This window comes from Pimephales promelas, chromosome 17 (assembly GCF_988280905.1).
Source record: "Pimephales promelas chromosome 17, fPimPro1.hap1.1, whole genome shotgun sequence".
In the NCBI taxonomy this organism is placed as follows: Eukaryota; Metazoa; Chordata; class Actinopteri; order Cypriniformes; family Leuciscidae; genus Pimephales; species Pimephales promelas.
In genome coordinates, this window is record NC_142785.1 from 6,950,242 (window position 1) to 6,969,160 (window position 18,919).

General features: G+C 36.8%; 2 protein-coding genes across 5 annotated transcripts; both read left to right on the forward strand.

Annotated features, from left to right (window-relative positions):
* The first annotated feature begins 232 nt into the window (after positions 1-232).
* On the forward strand, positions 233-11,236 carry mgrn1a (mahogunin, ring finger 1a). Of its 4 annotated transcripts, none has more exons than XM_039685373.2 (17): positions 233-1,156; positions 1,420-1,538; positions 1,624-1,712; positions 1,820-1,966; positions 2,740-2,857; positions 2,967-3,033; positions 3,126-3,169; positions 3,866-3,913; positions 4,220-4,288; positions 4,413-4,572; positions 5,245-5,357; positions 6,060-6,277; positions 6,356-6,470; positions 7,041-7,086; positions 7,376-7,492; positions 9,757-9,799; positions 10,498-11,236. In XM_039685373.2, exons 1-16 carry the CDS (start codon positions 1,069-1,071, stop codon positions 9,792-9,794), a joined length of 1,596 nt encoding a protein of 531 aa, XP_039541307.2. In that variant the 5' UTR covers positions 233-1,068; the 3' UTR covers positions 9,795-9,799; positions 10,498-11,236. The 4 variants fall into 4 exon arrangements, with proteins under 4 accessions (XP_039541307.2, XP_039541308.2, XP_039541305.2 ...); XM_039685374.2 differs by having other exon boundaries at positions 6,066-6,277; XM_039685371.2 differs by lacking the exon at positions 9,757-9,799.
* A 428-nt stretch (positions 11,237-11,664) lies between these two features.
* foxj1b (forkhead box J1b) lies at positions 11,665-16,957 on the forward strand. The gene is made up of 3 exons (XM_089121836.1): positions 11,665-12,464; positions 12,599-13,191; positions 15,477-16,957. Exons 2-3 carry the CDS (start codon positions 12,640-12,642, stop codon positions 16,275-16,277), a joined length of 1,353 nt encoding a protein of 450 aa, XP_088977962.1. The 5' UTR covers positions 11,665-12,464; positions 12,599-12,639; the 3' UTR covers positions 16,278-16,957.
* Positions 16,958-18,919: the final 1,962 nt, after the last annotated feature.

Consider the following 18,919-nt stretch of genomic DNA (forward strand, 5'->3'; position numbering starts at 1 on the left):
GTGTTTCTGATGACACTGCATTCGTTTGACGTGTGTGTTGAAGCGCTCGAGATACATGTTTACGAGTTTGATTCTACAAAGCTCAATCATTAATTGTTAAACAGAGTAGGGAAATGCATATATGAACTACACGACCAGGATAACTTTGCGTGTTCAAGTTGCTATTTAAACACAAAAACTCCATATCCCGGCATGCAACGCTTTGTTTGTTAAGTTCTAGAAGGCAGAATTTATGAATGACGCTCCCGTCCGAGCTATGCCACTACTTTCCCAAATATGGTAAACCTTCCAACACCAATTAAATCTCTTGCATCTTAATATAAGTCCATCTGATGTACTTTAGCACAGTACTGTTTATAGTAAGCTGTTATATGACGTAGCTTTTACTTTTAATAACAATGCGTGACCGCTTGACAAAATTAAATGCTTTGACTGAAAAAAAAGAAAAAAAAACCCGCATCTTTAACACAAATACATAATAAACTAATATATACATAATCAATCTCGCTCCATCCCTAAAATAAGTTTAGGTGTTATAAAATTTTAGACAAAAGGTGAAATTACCATTTGCAGCTGGCATTTGAAATTAAAACCTATCACGTGAATCAAAAACATAACTCAGTGTAATGTGTATGTCCTTAACAGTAAATTAAAAGGGCATTAGTGTCGAATTAATGTTTCTTTTGTGGCGTGCATCGACCATGGCTGAGGTACAACATATCCCAACATCCTTTGCTCTCAGGAAAATCCCATCTCGCGAGAATTTGGGATCTTCAAAACACTTTTTTTTCCTTGAGTCTTGTTTTTGTTTTTATTTTGTTCACCGTCGAAACTGACGTCGATAATTTGACGTCTACTAGTGAGTTAACGGATTTTACATAAGTCAGTCTGGCTTATCAGAAGAGCTAGAACGTAAATACGGAAGTTGACATCTTTTGTTCGCAGCTCTTTTTATCGCCAGAGATGGGAATGTTTCCATAGCGGAGGAAGCAAACGGGAAGCTAACTGTCCACATAAACTTTATTTTAAATACATATATCAGTCTTCAACAGTCATTTACACTTAAATATGGGTTCAATACTGAGTCGAAGGATTGCTGGCGTTGAAGACATCGATATTCAAGCCAATTCAGCGTACAGATATCCCCCCAAATCAGGTAAGTAACCATAAATGTTAACAGACATTAGCTGCATTACTAAGTGTATGGTTTGTTTCTTATTATTCGTGTTTGTTACATTTTGTTCTTTTACATCTCCTAAATCTACTATTTACTGGTATGTCTCATGTTTTCTGCTTTTGACATCTTCGTTGGCAGTGCTATTTTCTAATGTGTGTAGCGAAAATATATAATTTAATGTCAACTCTTTCTAGTGGCCACATCCATCCTAGATAATGATCTCTTTAATGTCTTTATTGCAGGAAATTATTTTACCAGTCATTTTTTCATGGGTGGAGAAAAGTTTGACACACCCCATCCAGAGGGATATCTTTTTGGGGAAAATATGGATTTGAATTTCCTTGGCAACAGACCTGTGCAGGTGACCAAATAAAACCTCCGCCTCAAAACTTTCAGGAGTCGACACTTTGTCATCCTCACACATAGTTTTCTGTCCTTTTTTCCAGTTTCCCTATGTGACACCAGCACCGCATGAGCCGGTCAAGACGCTGAGGAGTTTGGTGAACATCAGGAAGGATTCATTACGACTTGTCAGGTTTATTGTGAATATAGTCATGGCTTGAAGGGGTTGCTCAATGTAGACTATTTGCTGAAATAAGAGAGCTGTGACAACAAACGTTTGCTTTTTATTTTATTTTGCAGGTATAAGGATGATTCGGACAGCACGCCAGACGACACAGGCGATCCAAAGGTCCTTTACAGTGTTGAATTCTGCTTTGATACTGATGCCAGAGTGGCTATTACATTATACTGTCAAGCCTTTGAGGAGTTTGCCAATGGGATGGCAATGTAAGTTTCCACTGGGTAGTATATTGTGTAAAGTTTCTGCAGAATGATGCTAAATCAGCAAGTCTGTTGTGCTCACTTTTGTAGCTAAGTGAATTTCTTGCAGGGAAAAAAAAATAGATGATATGTAGAAACTTGAGTGTCTTGTGATTGATAGCCTCAGTTGCTTTAAAGTCCCATTTAAGCCATTTGATCCCAAAGAAACATAACCCAGTGGCATCTAGACAACAGCTTTCTTGAAAACAGTGGCACTTGGTCTTAATTCAATAGCTTTTGACCAATCTTTTTCTCCTTGGTCTAAATACAAAATAGTAATCCTTACGCTGTTAACACCTTTGGCCAAAAATGACCAGTCTTTTAAAAATTGCTTGCAAGTTGCTCATTATGCTATATTATCATCAAATATTGCATTCAATCGTTTTGTCAACTTATTTTCTTTCAATAAGAACAGGTTTTTTTTATTTATTTTTGAAATGGATCGATTGACGGCTTCATTGATTTGAGCATCATTGATCTGAGGATAAAGTTCATCTCCATGAAAAAGAAAGCATGAACACTCAAACTGTTTGTTTATTTACATGAACGTGTGTGTATTTGTGCGCGCACGCGGTAGTGCGGGTGTGCATACATTCTCCACACATACACCGGTCCAAGGTCTTTATTTTTGCAAACACACATGTGTATATGTGAACGCTGATGAACATGCTCCTAAACACTAAATGTTTCTGTTACTTTCGATATTCTCATTCAAAATCACTACAATTTTCTTTTTAAAGATACAGCCCCAAGAGCCCTTCAATGGTGTCTGAGACGGTCCATTACAAAAGAGGGATCAATCAGCAATTTTGTCTGCCATCCTTCAAGATTGATTTCACTAAATGGAAGCCTGAAGAGGTGATTGTTTTGATCTCATCAAGGCCTTTCTGCTGTATTGATTTTAAAAGAACTGAATAGTTTGGTGTGTCATGAATTTTTAGAATTAAACATTCATATTTATCTGTAGCTGAACTTTGATCTGGACAAAGGCGTTTTCCCTTTGGTGATCCAAGCAATAGTGGATGATGGAGATGGTTCGTGAAAAGTGTTGATCATAAAATAAAATCAGTTATAATTATGTAATATCATTACTCACTGTTGTCTCTCATTTTATTTTCTGTTACAGATGTTACCGGGCATGCACATGTTCTTTTGGCAGCTTTTGAAAGGGTGTGTATTTGTATTTGTTTTCTGCTCAAGAATGTCAGCTGTCTTGTTTTATAATATTGAGTAAGTCATTAACCTGGCAGACTTTTATAGAGACTGTTTGAGATTTGTGAATCTCAACCTTGGACTCATGGAATTTTAAAAATGTGATTTTTTTTTAAAGGCCTGGAAAAAAATCATGTAAAATCTTGAAAATCATAGTCAAGAGTTGATTAATCAAAAGGAGTTGTGGAACCCTGGATGAGGATCATCAATGTAGAGAATAAAAGTAGACCGAATCAACATCGATATATTGCATAAACAAAAGTTCCTATAGTGTAAAATCATACAGAGTTTCAGAATTTTTTTTACATGCCATAATCAGATTAAAATATGAAAAGATGTAGTAGTGCATTAATCTGTTTTAAGAACTAGCCTATACACTTTTAAGAACTATTAACTTCATTCGAATAGATTTGATTCAACTTTGCTTAATCTTAATCACGTTCCTGATGTAGATATGATGTAAAATGTTTTCTAAGGTAATAAACGTTATTTTTTCTCCCGAACAGTACTAATATAATTAATGGAAATATGCACATATTTCAATCTCCGAATAAGATAAAAGATTAAATGTGATCAAATTTTTCTTTTTACCTTGCCAGCTTGTTCTGTTGTTTTTTTATTATACTAACACTATATGTATTCCCTCATTTACAGCATGTTGATGGCAGTTTCTCAGTGAAACCTTTGAAACAGAAGCAAATCGTAAGTAATTTGGCAGCTCATATTTCTAATTATTAAATGTAAGGGTGTGATATTTGTGCCTTGTAGTAGCAACAGAACAATTTCATTTTCCAATATGCCTGTATGATTGTGTTTTTTAATTGGATCCCACAGTAAGCAGACAGATTGAAAGCTTTGATTCATTTACTCATGCATTCTTATCCATGCCATAGGTGGGGAAGCATTAATCAGGCCATGTCACGTTGTGACTTCATGAAAAAGATAATGATCATTTTGATCTGTGATGTGATGTTTACCCAGCCAGTGATCCGCATGCTCATCTTTTAGGTGGACCGTGTGAGCTATCTGCTGCAGGAGATTTACGGCATTGAAAACCGCAACAATCTGGAGACGAAGGTGAATCATGTCACTACGGCAGAGAATTTAGACTGGTTCCTGGCAATACGATATCCATCCTGCCCTTTCCTGTGTCTGATTTCATGTAGTATTTTACTGTGTTTTCTTTGTCTCCTCTCTTCAGTCAACAGAGGATGAGAACAGCGACAACAGCAGCGAGTGTGTGGTTTGTTTATCAGACCTGCGTGACACACTGATTCTCCCTTGCAGGCACCTGTGTCTGTGCAATGCCTGTGCTGACACACTGCGTTACCAGGCCAACAACTGCCCTATCTGCAGACTGCGTAAGTGCTCATTAATCAATGCCTGAGCTTCCTTTATTGTTCCCGCATTATTATTCAGATTTGTTACACTAAATGAGTCGAACCTTTAAAGTGGGTATGGCCATAAAGATAAAAGGCTGAGTGATTATTTTTTTTAATCTGATATGGACTGATTTACCATTGTGCCTTTATTCCCCCTTTCATTGTTCTTTTTAGAGATGAATAGTCAGTCCCTAGTGCATAATTGATCTTGCATGCAGTGCAGATAATGTGACTGTTGAAGAACAGTGCCATCTGCTGGGGTTTCCATGTAATAATGATTATTAGGTCAAGATATAGAGTGAATTTATTAGTATTTTTCTAAGAAAAAGGGGAAAAAATAACACATATCCTTAATATATAATTTAAGTAGAAACATGCTAATAAGAAACTACTTAGCCAAGCTTTTGTGTACTTGTGTAAAGAAGAATGCTGCCGCTCTATAGATCTTCTCTACTGAGAGAATGTGCACTGACTTTGCTTTAACAGTAAGACCAGCTGTGCAAATATTTACCCTCTTTTTGTAGCCAAATGAATCTGGTAACACTTAAGCATGTCTATGTGAAGATGCAGCACCTGTGTTTGTTTATGCGCACTGCATTTGTGTCCTTTTTCCCCCCCACATGACCTTCCTTTCTGCTGTCACTGCCCCAGCATTCAGAGCCCTGCTCCAGATCCGAGCCGTGAGGAAGAAAACAGCCGGCTCTCTTTCCCCGGTTTCCTTTAGCCCAGTGCTGTCCCAAAGCTCTGATCATACTGAGCATTCGGTAAAATTCACAATCATATTTCATCCTGTACTCAAATTATTAATTCTTGATGGATCAACTTTAACAGAAGAATTGAATTTGCTTCGCATTTGACTCTAGTTTAGGTGTTTTCAGTATGTTGGACAAATTTGGTTTCCATTTTCTTTGCATATGGCGACACTTAAACCACCATTCAAATGTTTGATTGTTAATTTTTTTTTAAAAGAAGTCTCTAATGCTCACCAAGTCTGCATTTATTTGATCAGAAATACAGGAAAAGCAACTTATTTTAGATAACTGTTTTCTGTTTTAATATATTTTTCAAATGTAACTTATTATTACTGATGGCAATGCTAAATTTTCAGCGTAATCACTCTAGTCTCACATCAAATCATTCTAATATGCTGATTTGGTGCTCAAAAAAATACTTATCAATGTTGAAAACATTTGTGTTGCTTAATATTTTTGTAGAAAGAAATAGAAAGTACAACAGCATTCATTTGAAATAAAAAGGTCTTTACTGTCACTATTGATCAACTTAATAATGCACAATTTATATAATAAAACTGTAATAATCATAAAAAAACTTACTGACCCCAAGCTGGTAGGTGAATGGTGTATGTTGCCAGACAAACTTCACTTTAAAAAAATCAAATAAAAGCACTAAATCCTTTAAATCATGTATGGAAATACCATAAGTCTGAAGTTTACTTTCTTATTGAGTCTCAGAATGCCGACAACATCCCTCCCGGGTACGAGCCCATCTCCCTGCTTGAAGCCCTAAACGGGGTGCAACCCATGTCCCCTTCAATCCCATCAGCACCTCTCTACGAGGAGATCCAATTTTCGGGGGAGATGGGAGATCCCCTCAACCTGACTGGGCGACAGCAAAACGCCGATCCCGCATCAATGAAGGGCAAAGGTAGCAAGTCACCAGACGGGTAAGTAACTATTGTGAAAATGCTCAAATAATGTTTTTTTGTTTTCTTCTAGTGATACTTTATGTGTGATGTTTCCAGGTCTACACGTTCTCCCTCATCCCCCATACAGGAGGAGGAAGATGAGGAGAGAATGTCAGAACTCTCTGATACCCAACCTCCTTCTGTTCTGCCTTGCAGTCTCAGTCCCACTGAGGTCAGACACTATCACTTACTTACCTGCATTTGTTAAATGATAACCTCTGACAAGCCAGTAAATGGTACACTTTATTTTAAGGTGATGTACACTAGTTACACGTTATATATGAACTGACGTATAGTAAGCACTACCCCTAAACCAAGCCCTAACCCTATAGTAACACTATTGTAAGTATATGTAGTTAATTAATATTACTCAATGCATTGTAATTACACTATAACAACTTCACCTTAAAATAAAGTGTAAGCCAGTGAGCTAATGGATTTTATTTAACAGGAAAGGCAAAGAGGAACTACTAAATTTGACGTACTCTTGGAATTAAAATGACCTGTCTGAGGGTCTGTGACATACACCGTACAATAGTTTCTTTAAAAATGTATTTCCTCTAACATTTGTTGCGTATGTGTGTGACTTGAATGAGCTGATCATGCATTAGTTTTGCATAGATCTGTTGGTTTTATTTAGCTGGTGGCATATGACTGATAAAGAAATGCAAACTAGTGTTGTGTTAGTATATCATTTCCCATAACCTATAAAAAACTGCTAATTTATTTTATTTCCTAAAAGGCCACAGCAGAGGGTGTGTCCAACAATCCTGGTTTCCCAAATTCAGGTAAGCAAACTCGATGTGCAAATCTGGATTAAAATGAAGCATTTCATGTCAGTACTGCAAGCCCTCAAATAACATGGGCAACGGTAATGCGGCAATACAAATAAAATAGGGGTGCTGATGGCGCAGTGGATAAGACACCAATGTGCTTATCCAAGTAGCTTTGGATAAAAGCATCAGCTAAATGAATAAATGTAATGTAATGTAAAATATATAATGTGAACATTCGGACTGAGGCTTGCCAGGCTTTGGTGTTGGAGAAGAAACCATGTTAATCATGTCATGTTGGCAGGTTCAGACAGCAGATCACTGAGTGTGTCTGTGAGTGAAATTCTCCAGGACTGCCACAGCGAGCGCAGCAGCCTGAGCCGGACAGAAAGTGACCCCTCAGCAGATCTGGCCTTGCCTGGTGAGCCTCTAACACACACTCCGTACTCCACAATCCTCATTCACGGTCATTTAGTCAGCCAGAACTCATATTATAGGAATAGTTCCTTTCAGTCTACTTTCATGCCCTGATAAACCTTTGTACTGTTGACTTTGAGAAAATGCAAAAGAGCAAAGTTGGAGGAGCAAATTTTTCAGCTTGCTTGGCAGAACTAATGCTGTGCTATGTGAACCTTCTCTGTTATTGCTGCTGCTTTGCCCAGCCATTTTTACCCAGTAAAGCATCTCTTAAAATGCATTTTTACAGTATTGCTTACTTGCCTTCTACACACTAGAAAATTCTAATATGAATTACTTAGAGTAGTTCGCTTTTATAAAAACTTTTGCTAATAATTTACTCACCCCCACGTCATCCAAGATGTCCATGTCATTCTTTCTTCAGTTGAAAAGAAATTAAGGTTTTCATGAAAACATTCCAGGATTTTTCTCCATATAATGGACTTCAGTGGGAACCAAACGGTTCAAGGTCAAAAAGACAGTTTCAGTACAAAGGGCTTTAAACGATTCCAGACGATGAATAAGGGTCTTATCAAGTGAAACGATCGCTCATTTAAAAAAAATAAATAACAAAGTTTAAGTTTTATAAGCTCAAATGGTCGCCTTGCTCTGTTCTGTGATGCGCGTTCGTGACTCTCCTGTTCGAACTCTTTTTCCGAGTCATTTGGTTCATTCAACGAACGAATTGACTCGGAAAAAGTTTCGTTCATTTTGTTATTTATTTATTAAATGAGCGATCATTTCGCTTGATTGGACCCTTATTCGTCGTCTGGAATCGTTTAAAGCCCTTTGTACTGAAACTGTCTTTTCGACCTTGAACCGTTTGGTTCCCCACTGAAGTCCATTATATGGAGAAAAATGCTGGAATGTTTTCATCAAAAACCTTAATTTCTTTTCAACTGAAGAAAGAAAGAGATGGACATCTTGGATGAAATGGGGGTGAGTATATTATCAGCAAAAGTTTTTTTTTAAAAGTGAACTTTAAAAGTCCCCCTGTAGTCAATTACTTTATCACTTAAAACTCATCTACAATCACCAAAATGACATATTTAAATGATTTTTCCTGTCAAAAAGTCTTCATGCCTTAACATAGCTTGAATGAAACTCTACACCCTTGCTTCATTTAATATAAGCAATCTTTTGAATATGCTAATTAGCCCTTCTGATCGGTCATAGTTAATGATATGCTAAAGCCCGCCCGCATGGTGACGTGATTGGTTACAAGGTTGTTTGTGACATCAGAAACACTTTAGCGATTTCAAAACGTGTTTTTAAACTGCAGTTTTAAGGAGATAAGACTCAGCAATGGTGTTGACTTATGAATTTGCACATGGTTTGTCTTAAACACATTAAAAACACTACATAGACATATAAACAACATTTTAAAAACTTGATTTTCTCCACTGGGGGACTTGAAGATGTACACAATAGGGGTGTAAAATACTATTTGATCGTGATTCTTGATGTAAAGTCATGAAATTTGAAATATTATCAGTTCTATTAGGTCATTTTAATTTAAAATAAATTGTTTAAAAAAATTATTCACAAACGTAACTGTTGGGGTAATTAACCACATCATATTTTAAAAATAGCAGTGTTTGAATTTTCAATAAGAATAATTAATTGTTAATTATTTTAGTATTTGAATTTAATCATAGTCATTTAAACAACATAAAGTTAATAAATGCTTTGAAATTTCTCTTCTTAAGGCATCACTTTTCATACCCCTAGCAATTTTACGTGTAATAAAGAAGAATATCTCTGGTGCTGTGGAAGTCCATTTTCACCACATAAGAAAAGAAATGCTTAGTAATTATAACATAAACACTCATAATTATGAAATACGATTTCTAAATCATGAAATACTAAGTCTTCATTATGAGATAAATTCAAATTAAGTTATGAAATAATGGAAATTATTACAGAATTTTAAAGGCAAATTGACAATTATAACAAAAAAGATGGCTTGATTGATTTTTGTTAGTATTGACTATTTATATCATATTTTAAAATTTCTATTTCATAAATCTCACAATTACTTAGTATCTCATAATTTTGTTATGTCAAAATATGTCATATTTATGATTTACCAAAGATTTGTTTTGACTCCTTTATGTGGGATAAATGGACTTCCGTACTGATGCTGTGTTTGCATGTCTAATGCTGTGCTGTCCCTTAACTCTCTCTCTCTTTCTTACTCTGACTCGGCTTTGCTCTTTACTCGCGTAGCGTCTGAGTCATGGTCCACTGCTGTAGAGGAATGTTGACTCTGGTAGGTCATCAATGTCATGAATAATTCACTCTTGTTTTCCTTTTCTTTTTACCAGTCACTTTGTAGTGTTAATTCATAATAGATATTCATAAGTCACATTTAGAAAAGTTTGGACATACGTTACTTCTTCACATTTTAGAATAATAGCAAACTCCATAAAACCATGGATCTATGTAGACACGGTTTTGAAAGGGTGTGTTTACACTTGCTGCAATTGTTGGACACCACAAATTGTCCAAAGACAGGATGTGATATCACAAGATGCAGATCTTCTTGCAGGAAATCCTGATCTCTTTATGTTTTCTAAGCTCTTCGTGAGTTCTGAGCTGGTAAAAATGCCATCATAATATATATGTACGCATATCATTGACACATTTAGCCCAGCACACAGCATTGTCTTGGATGTGCGTTAAGTTCTGTCATAAAAGCAATTTTAATTTTGTTTGTTTATTTGTTTTGTATCTTAAGGTTCGGTTGGGTTTCCTTTTTGTTCAGGATTAAGAGAACCCAACCACAAGTGTGAACACACCCTTAAAACCAATTAAAAGTTTTAAAGAACTCATTTGTCAGCCCGATTGGCCTATAAAACTATTTTCAACCGTAAGCTCTTTTAAAATCGAAAAATAAATGTAATCAAGTGTTTCCAGAAGATTGTCTGCTCATTCTCACTTGTCCGGCCTGTCTTCATGCTTCCTCAGGGTCATCAGAGTCCATAGAGAGTCTGAAGAGTCAGAGCACCAGCAGCTCCAGTCAGCCTCTGCTCTGCCTCCCCAGCACCCTCCGCATGGAAGATGAGCATCTCGCTTCATAAACGCTTCATCTACCCGCTGTCTCAACCTCCACCACGCTATTCAATCTGTTCCCAATCTAAGACACTAACTCAGACGATTACTTCTTATCACAATCAAAGTCTTATAGAGTCCAAGACATTTCTCTGTGAAGTAGAAACATTACACGAGTTTAACGCACTAGCTTCTAGAAAACTTTATAAAGAAAAGACGTTTATAGGACCGTCATAGCATTTGCCTTGAGAGTACAAAACTTTTGAATGGTTCAATTTCCTTTAATGGATGCACAGCTTTCTTGAAGTGCAGCTTCATGGTGTTTTATGACTGTACTTGATACGTTTTCTGTAATCAGCAAATGAACACTAAGTGCATCAGTTACCATCTATGTCTGTATCTTATATATTTGTTTTGTGCCTTACAGTACTGTGTTGGCTGTCCCTTCGTCCTCCCGTCGAAACATACAAAGTGGGAAGCTGTAGCACTTTTTGAAGCTTTAATGAGTAGTTTATAGAGGGATCTGCCATCATTTACAGTGACATATCTGATGCTTTTTAGTGAATTCACTGCTGCTTATCTATGTCAGGCACCTTTAAAAGTTATGTATATTTGTATGTAGTAAAATGTTTTATCATAAAGTGTTGTGCACTAATATGAGTCACTGGTTATTTTAAGGTATAAATTATATTATTTTTTTCATGATCCTGCTGTTCTGGCACAAACCCTATTTTCAATAGCTACATCCAAGGGATATTAAAAAAGAAGCATAGCTTAATTACAAATTAGATAGATAGATAGATAGATAGATAGATAGATAGATAGATAGATAGATAGATAGATAGATAGATAGATAGATAGATAGATAGATAGATAGATAGATGGATGGATGGATGGATGGATGGATGGATGAACAGCTAAGCTTAGTGTATTGTAGAGACCATATTTGGCCAGATGATGGCAGTGTACTCACTATTTTAGTAATACGCTCACTATTTAGTCAGACGAAACTGCATTTAGTATAGTGTAGTTTTTCCTGTCACCTGAAGTATTTATACCCAAATACAGCCCCCAACTTTGTGTAGGCGTGCTGAGAAAACGGTTTTATGACAATGAGGGATGTAAACTCGACTGTGAAGAGGGCAGGTCTCAGGCGCGATGAGTGGCGCGCTCCTTTCAATGCGCGTCTGTGCGCCTTTCTGCTACTATTGGCGCGCGCGTATATAATACCTAACCAACGACTTTTTAACGACTTACCCCTGGCATGGAGAATGTTTAGAGGGAAATTGAGTTCGCGATAAAACAAAGAGCTTCAAATAAGAATAAATAGCCTATAAAGGTGAGAATAGTAGATATAATGCAAAACAGTTATAAATGTACCCGTTCTGAGACTGAGGCTACATTTTATGCGAGAAACATGTATCACTTCACAAGGTTTAAAATCACAATGATTTAATAAATGACTATATTTCTATAAATGAGCACCTGTCACATTTCGCTCGGATCTGTGGTTGAGTACACTCCTCGCGCAGGAACAATGACATATTCAACTCTGGAGGTCTCAGCCAATCAGAGGGCGTCAACATTTAAAGAGCTATTAAGAAACAGGCAAAACGGCGGAGTGCAAAGCCCGCATCTCATTTCTATCGCATCCATTCGCATACGAGACACTACATTTGATTCCACATGGCTTTTTCTAAGACAGGATTGAAATGCTGCTGTTCGCAGTAGATATCAGGAGATGTACGATTTTGTGGATGCGCTCGTTTATCTGCTGCACTTGTTGCTCTAAGTCTCTAACAGACAGAATCTAACGGACTGAGAGATATTCATTCACCGCAACAGACCGACGAGCTCTAACGTTACGTGTTTTCATTTCGCAGGTAGGCATTTCATTTGAGGGATTTAATTTGCCTAACCCTGTGTTGGATTATACCGTTATAAAAAATAGGCTACTCTTTTTGCAGTTAATTGCCGTTATTTTCGAATTTTCAAGCAACGTGTCTGTGCTCCACAGAAACTGTTTCTTCGAAAACACCACACAAAGTCGCGTTCACTATGCCAGTGTTAATGAGTCCTGAGATGGCGAATAAATTCAAAGAGAGATGGATGATGCTTCATCCGGAGGATCAGGACAATGTAAGCGGCTCCGTTCACTTTGACGACAGTCTCACCAGTCTGCACTGGCTGCAGAACTTCTCCATCCTCAGTGCCAATCTCGAGAGGATTCCCAGCTCCGGCTGCCACCCGCAACACCTCTTCAACCACAAAAACCAACTGGGGGGCACAGACTCGCCCTCCAGCCCGCCTGCCGGAGATACCGCCGCCACAGGGATGCCACAAACACCTGGGAATCCAACAACGTCCTGCAGCAGTTTGGCGAATTCATACACGCACCAGCAAGCGGGACATTACACAACGGCGCAAACAAATCCTCCGGAGGAGATCGACTATAAAACAAACCGCCACGTGAAGCCACCGTATTCATATGCCACTCTGATTTGCATGGCAATGCAAGCCAGTAACAAAACCAAAATCACCCTGTCAGCCATTTACAGCTGGATCACTGAGAATTTCTGCTACTACAGATACGCGGAGCCAAGTTGGCAGGTAATTTCACAGATCGTTTATTTATCTTTAAGAATCAATTAATGTTTTTTTTCTGCATTAACTTTCGGTATAGATTTTCACAGGAGCGATAGAAAATTTTCTTTTTTGTGTGTGTGCAACAGGTGCACCGTACATGAGACGAGTCCTCTTACGTTCAGGTTTCTTAAAGGGACAGATCACCCTAAAATGAAAAGTCGGTCATCATTTACTCACCTTCAAGTTGTTCCAAACCTGTATGATGTTTTTTTTTTTTTTTTTTTTTTTTTCACCGCTGAACACAAAATAAGATATTTTGAACAATATGGGTAACCAAACAGTTGATGGACCCCACAATTAATGGGGTCCATTAACTTTTTGGTTACTGACCTTCATCAAAATATCCAAATTTTTTGTGTTCAGCAGAGGAAGGAAATCCATACAGGTTTGGAACAACTTGAGACTGAGTAAAGGATGATTGGATTTTCATTTTTTAGGTGAATGGAGTGCCATTCTTCGTATTAACATCTTAAATGATCTTATTGTTAAATAAGATTTTCAGATTTTAACAGTAAACAAACCAGAAACTTATTTAATAGCCGCTACTCTTTAATGAAATGTTTACTTTTAGGAATCAAACGTAACGGTTCAGTGAGGGAGTCGAATTAATCCACTAAACCGCTCTGAACCAATTCATTCAATTTCAAGATATTTGATTCACTAAAAAGAGCCGAGTCATAACAGTCATTAGCGGGGAATCTGTATGTATCTCTGTACGTTTGTGATTCACTAAAAAAGAACCAGCTCATAAGATGAATTCATTTGAAAATCGGAATACATTTCTATTGTTTTTGATTCACTAAAAAGAAACGACTCATAAGAGTAATTTGTTAGGGAATCAGAATACACTTAGCTCTGTATTTGTCTGATTTTCACTAAAAAGAAAGCTCACAAAAGTCATTCTTTTGGTAATCGTCCCACACATGCTGTATGTATCTGTTACACCCAAAAGGACCAATCCATAAGAGTCATTTGTTCAAGAATCAAATTAACAATATGAAGAGTTCAGATGCAAAAGCCTCTAAATGCCATTTGAAATTTTATTCTTTAATGATGATTTTTGTCAAAGTTGTATATTTAAGTTCAGTAATTTCACTTAAATAACAACTAATAGGTAATTATCATTGCCATTTAAGTGAAATCACTGAACTTAAATATACAAGCTTGATAAAAATGATCATTCTAGAAGAAAATTTCAAATGGCACTTAGAGGCTTTTGCATCTGAACTCCTCATATTTAGCTGGTGTCTGTCAACCTTAGTCTGTCGATACAGCTCTATTCAAACATTAAACCAAATAGCAAATGGCCAGACCTGATGTGTTAGGGTGACTAATGATGGAAGATGACACCACTGTACCCAAAAGCACTAGGTTTCCCGAGGCCTCGTTCCATAATGAAGGATCCTTAAGGGACTCACTGATCATGTGAATCTAGTGCTGAATTACTAGAGCCTTATTCACAGCAGTTCTTCTCCTGTATACACAATATTCCCCTCCCCCATGTGTCTCTGTCACACACACACACACACACACACAGTGAGCCAATGAAACAGGACACCTCTACCTGTTGCACAATGGGATTTTATAGAAGCCTTTTATTTACGCGTTGTCATCTTCTGCCACAAGAAGTTATTGCATTTATGTTCAACATTCATACAAGCTTAGCATAAAACAAATGTTTTATAGTGCACACATGAAAGAATTACCAAATGATTCTACTAGTGTGTACGTATACGATACAATAGATACGTACACAATATTCTCACAATACTTTAATCAATAAAGTTAAAACTGTAGTTTTTTTTAAATGATTACTTCTAAGACATATGATAAACAGTTAACAAAAAAGCTCAAATTAAATTTGGTATTATATAAGGAATGGACTTGAATAAGTTTGGTGCTTGCTTGCTTGGTCCATTGGTTGCCAGCCATGTCTAACATTTATTTTTAGGTGAACTATACACAATACGTATTGTTGATATCCACGATAGACATCGGTTATGAAAATGAACCCTAGTTTTACTACAAGAAAAAAAATGGTTATTACAGTTAAATAATACCATAGTTTAACCATGGTAGCCTATTTGTGGTAAAACATGAAAACAAATTACTATAATAAAACCCTGGTTAATTTTCATAAGGGATTGTTGCAATTTTTTATTGCGATATATATTGTGACATGTCACATTGTTACCCCCTAAAAACGAATATTAAAAACCTGATGATTTTTCTCCCCTTTTTTTTTTCAGAATTCAATCCGCCATAACTTATCCCTGAACAAGTGCTTCATGAAAGTGCCCAGGCAGAAAGATGAGCCAGGAAAAGGAGGCTTTTGGCAAATCGACCCACAGTACGCTGACATGTTTGTCAATGGCGTTTTCAAACGGCGGCGAATGCCTGCCACAAACTTCAATACCCAGAGACCGAGCAAAATGTTGTCCTCTCCCAGCTCCTCGTACGGCTCTCAGTGCAACCAGACTGGCCAACAAACGGGAATGGGCCACTTCCAAGGACCTGTCGCGGGAAACAAACGCAAGCAAGTCTTCTCCAAACGGGGCGGCAAGCTGGCCAGAGTCTCCAAAAGCCCTCTGTTAACCACCGACATCAAAACTTCAGACATACTGAGAGGAGACTTTGACCTGGCGTCTGTTTTCGACGATGTGCTCAGTGGGAATGACAGCACGTTTGAAGATTTGGACATCAACACGGCGCTGAGCTCTCTGGGGTGCGAGATGGAGCTATCTTCACAGAACCAGCACGGGTCCGTTTACAGCAACGAGGACGAGCAGGCTTGTGCCTATCTGGAGGCGAACGGCATGATGGGATGCAACATGGAGGACTTTCACCAACAGCACCAGCAGCAAGTACAGGTCCATCCGCTATATTATGAGGGAATGTTCACGGATCAGGTTCACCAGCATCAGCAGCACCCTTGGGAGATTAAAGAGGAAGTCCAAGCCATCCCGATTTCCATGGATCAAGGCTATGGGCTTTGTGAGGGATTCTTCTCTGAGATGCAACTCTGGGAAAGAGCCGAGTCATATCTGTGAACTTGATGTCTTTGCTGGTCTGAAGGCCGACTGACTTTTGTTTTGCTACATTAGCATAATGAATTACTGAGGTTATATGTAATTATTTCTTTGTACTTCTTTCATATTTTTAAGAACCTATTCTGATTCTTTTATAATTACCCTTGATCTTTACATTCTTGATATATATATATTTTTTGGATGATTAAATATTTGTGTGGGACACAGTAATTTAGGATAGTGGCATTTTTGTTCCTGTATTGATTAATCAATTTAATATATTCATTTTAGTTTACTTGATATTTTAGGCAATGTTATGCTTTGATAAATATAACAAATACATATAAATCACATATTTGTGGGAAAAGGGATGCAACCAGCCAAAGTGCTTCGCAAAAGAATCATTTCCACAGAGGAAAAAAGGCACAAGCACTTTGAAACATTAGCTGAGTTTGTTGCCCAGTGACAGTGCCTCATAATTTATTATTTTCTCTTTTATGATATTCTATAAAGTACAACTTGTCCCACAAGAGCTAAAGTAAAGTTATTAGATTTACAATGAATTGAGGGGGGCAATCTCACGAGGCAGTGACTGTTCTAGAAGTGTACTTGTATCGATTCTTTGAGAAATGGACTAAAACATGCAACGTGAAACAAAATATATTCTGTTCTTGAATAAAAAGATCAATCTGTACAACTTTTTTCAGTCTATTGCTGTTGATTACATGTCACGAGTTATTTATATACAATTAATAATACATGTAGGCTACATTGTTTCTTTAGCACTCATGTTTGCATTTTTTCAAATTAGAATAATTGTTTCATTAAAAATTCCATACAAATAAGTTGGTGATCAACAGTGTACATGTTTCCACCTTATTCCTGACGACCTTACTGCGTTTTGAATTATGGGTAGCACTTCCGGTTTGGGGAACTTCCATTCAAAAAGGCTAAAACGAATTATTTCAAATCGGTTGCCCTAATAAAGCTGATCCGTCAGTTTGACTGGATGAACTGTTCATTTTGATTTATTTTCAGACGTAATGAGAATAACGAAAGACTTGGTAGGCTTTTTTAACGTTATAATAAGAATATCTATGGCAAGAGCTTTTTACAGTCGCTGCTTTCTTTTCCTCGTGATGATTTTTATTTGTTCCTTTGCAATCCGCTGTAAAAGACACCACACGACATATTTGTGGTCTGTTCTCCCGAATTTAATTTACGATATTCCATTAATAATTCACTGGAATGCACAAAGAATCTGTCGTTATTCTCCTCAAATCATCATTTCCCTTTCCAGGTTTGTTTTCACAGTAAATGCAATATAATCTGTCAAAATTATAAATTACGGAAATCACTTTGATATAGTCACGTAATGCTGCAGTTAATGAACCTTTTTGATTAATATATTTGCCTACTACAGTCATATTTATCCAAAGACTCGCGCTTATGGGGCTATTTGTGGTCTGTTGTAGGCCTACCTGTAGGCTATATAAGGTATACCTGTTGATTCTTTTAAACTTGAACATTTAATTTTAATGTTCGATGGTTGAAGGGTGGGTCGTCATCTCATGATGAATGATCTCATTCATTTTTAACGTATTGCGTACTTCGTAGAGCGAGCCTTTCAATGATTGTTTACAGCTTAAAGAAAGTTAAACCCATAATTCGCGCAAAGCGTCATGGGGCGTAGAAATAAGGTGGATAGCCATTTATGAAAACAATAAGCATTGTCTATGTTCAAACTTAGTTCCAGACATTGATAATTCTACCTTAGTATTAGTTTATAATTGATTTCTCAGAATAATTTGATAAATATAACTGTTTTTATTTACATTTAATACTTCACTGACTATACAGTGTTTGCGTTCTAATTTAGCCAATCCATTTAAAGATTTCCTAATGATTTCCCATTGACTTCACTCGCTGGATATTCTTGCCAGACTGTATTTTGATTCTGGTTTTTTATTAATATTTTCCTTTCACACCACATACACTCAAACAGGCATCAATCTTATCCATGACCCTTTTCACGTGGCTATTTGTGATTTATTGTCAGAGTGGTTTGATTATTGACAGGAAAATACAGTAATAACATGCCCAGACTGGCCTGCATTTCTCTTAAACAAATAACTGTAATACTGTTAAGCTTCACAACAGATGTTTGCCTAATAATTTACCTTTAGGCTACTATACATCAGCATGAGGTGTGAAAGAACATCAAGCATTGAACAACATCTGAATTGACAATCAATGGCATATTATATTACCATACATGTATTGACCAAAGTTGACAATGTGTATAGTTTATAGTAGAGATTATAGTTTGGATTTGTATTGTCCTTTGTTTAGTTTGTTTAGCTGCAGATTGAGCAGTCAGAGAAGGATGAGAACTTCTACTCTCAAAGTTATGAACAAACATTCTTCTAAACATTAATAGACAAGTTATCTGGTCTTTGATTATATTCTCAAAACATTAGCACAAAAACATTATTTATTCATTATTCACGGGAGTTTTTTTTCTGACACACTTTAGCTGGACATTCATCTGACATTTTTTAAATCATACTATGTTTCAGATTGTTCAAAAACATTCAGAAGTAAGGTTCATATAATGTTTGCAAAATTATCCTTAATGTTTCATTAACATTTTTAAACATTTT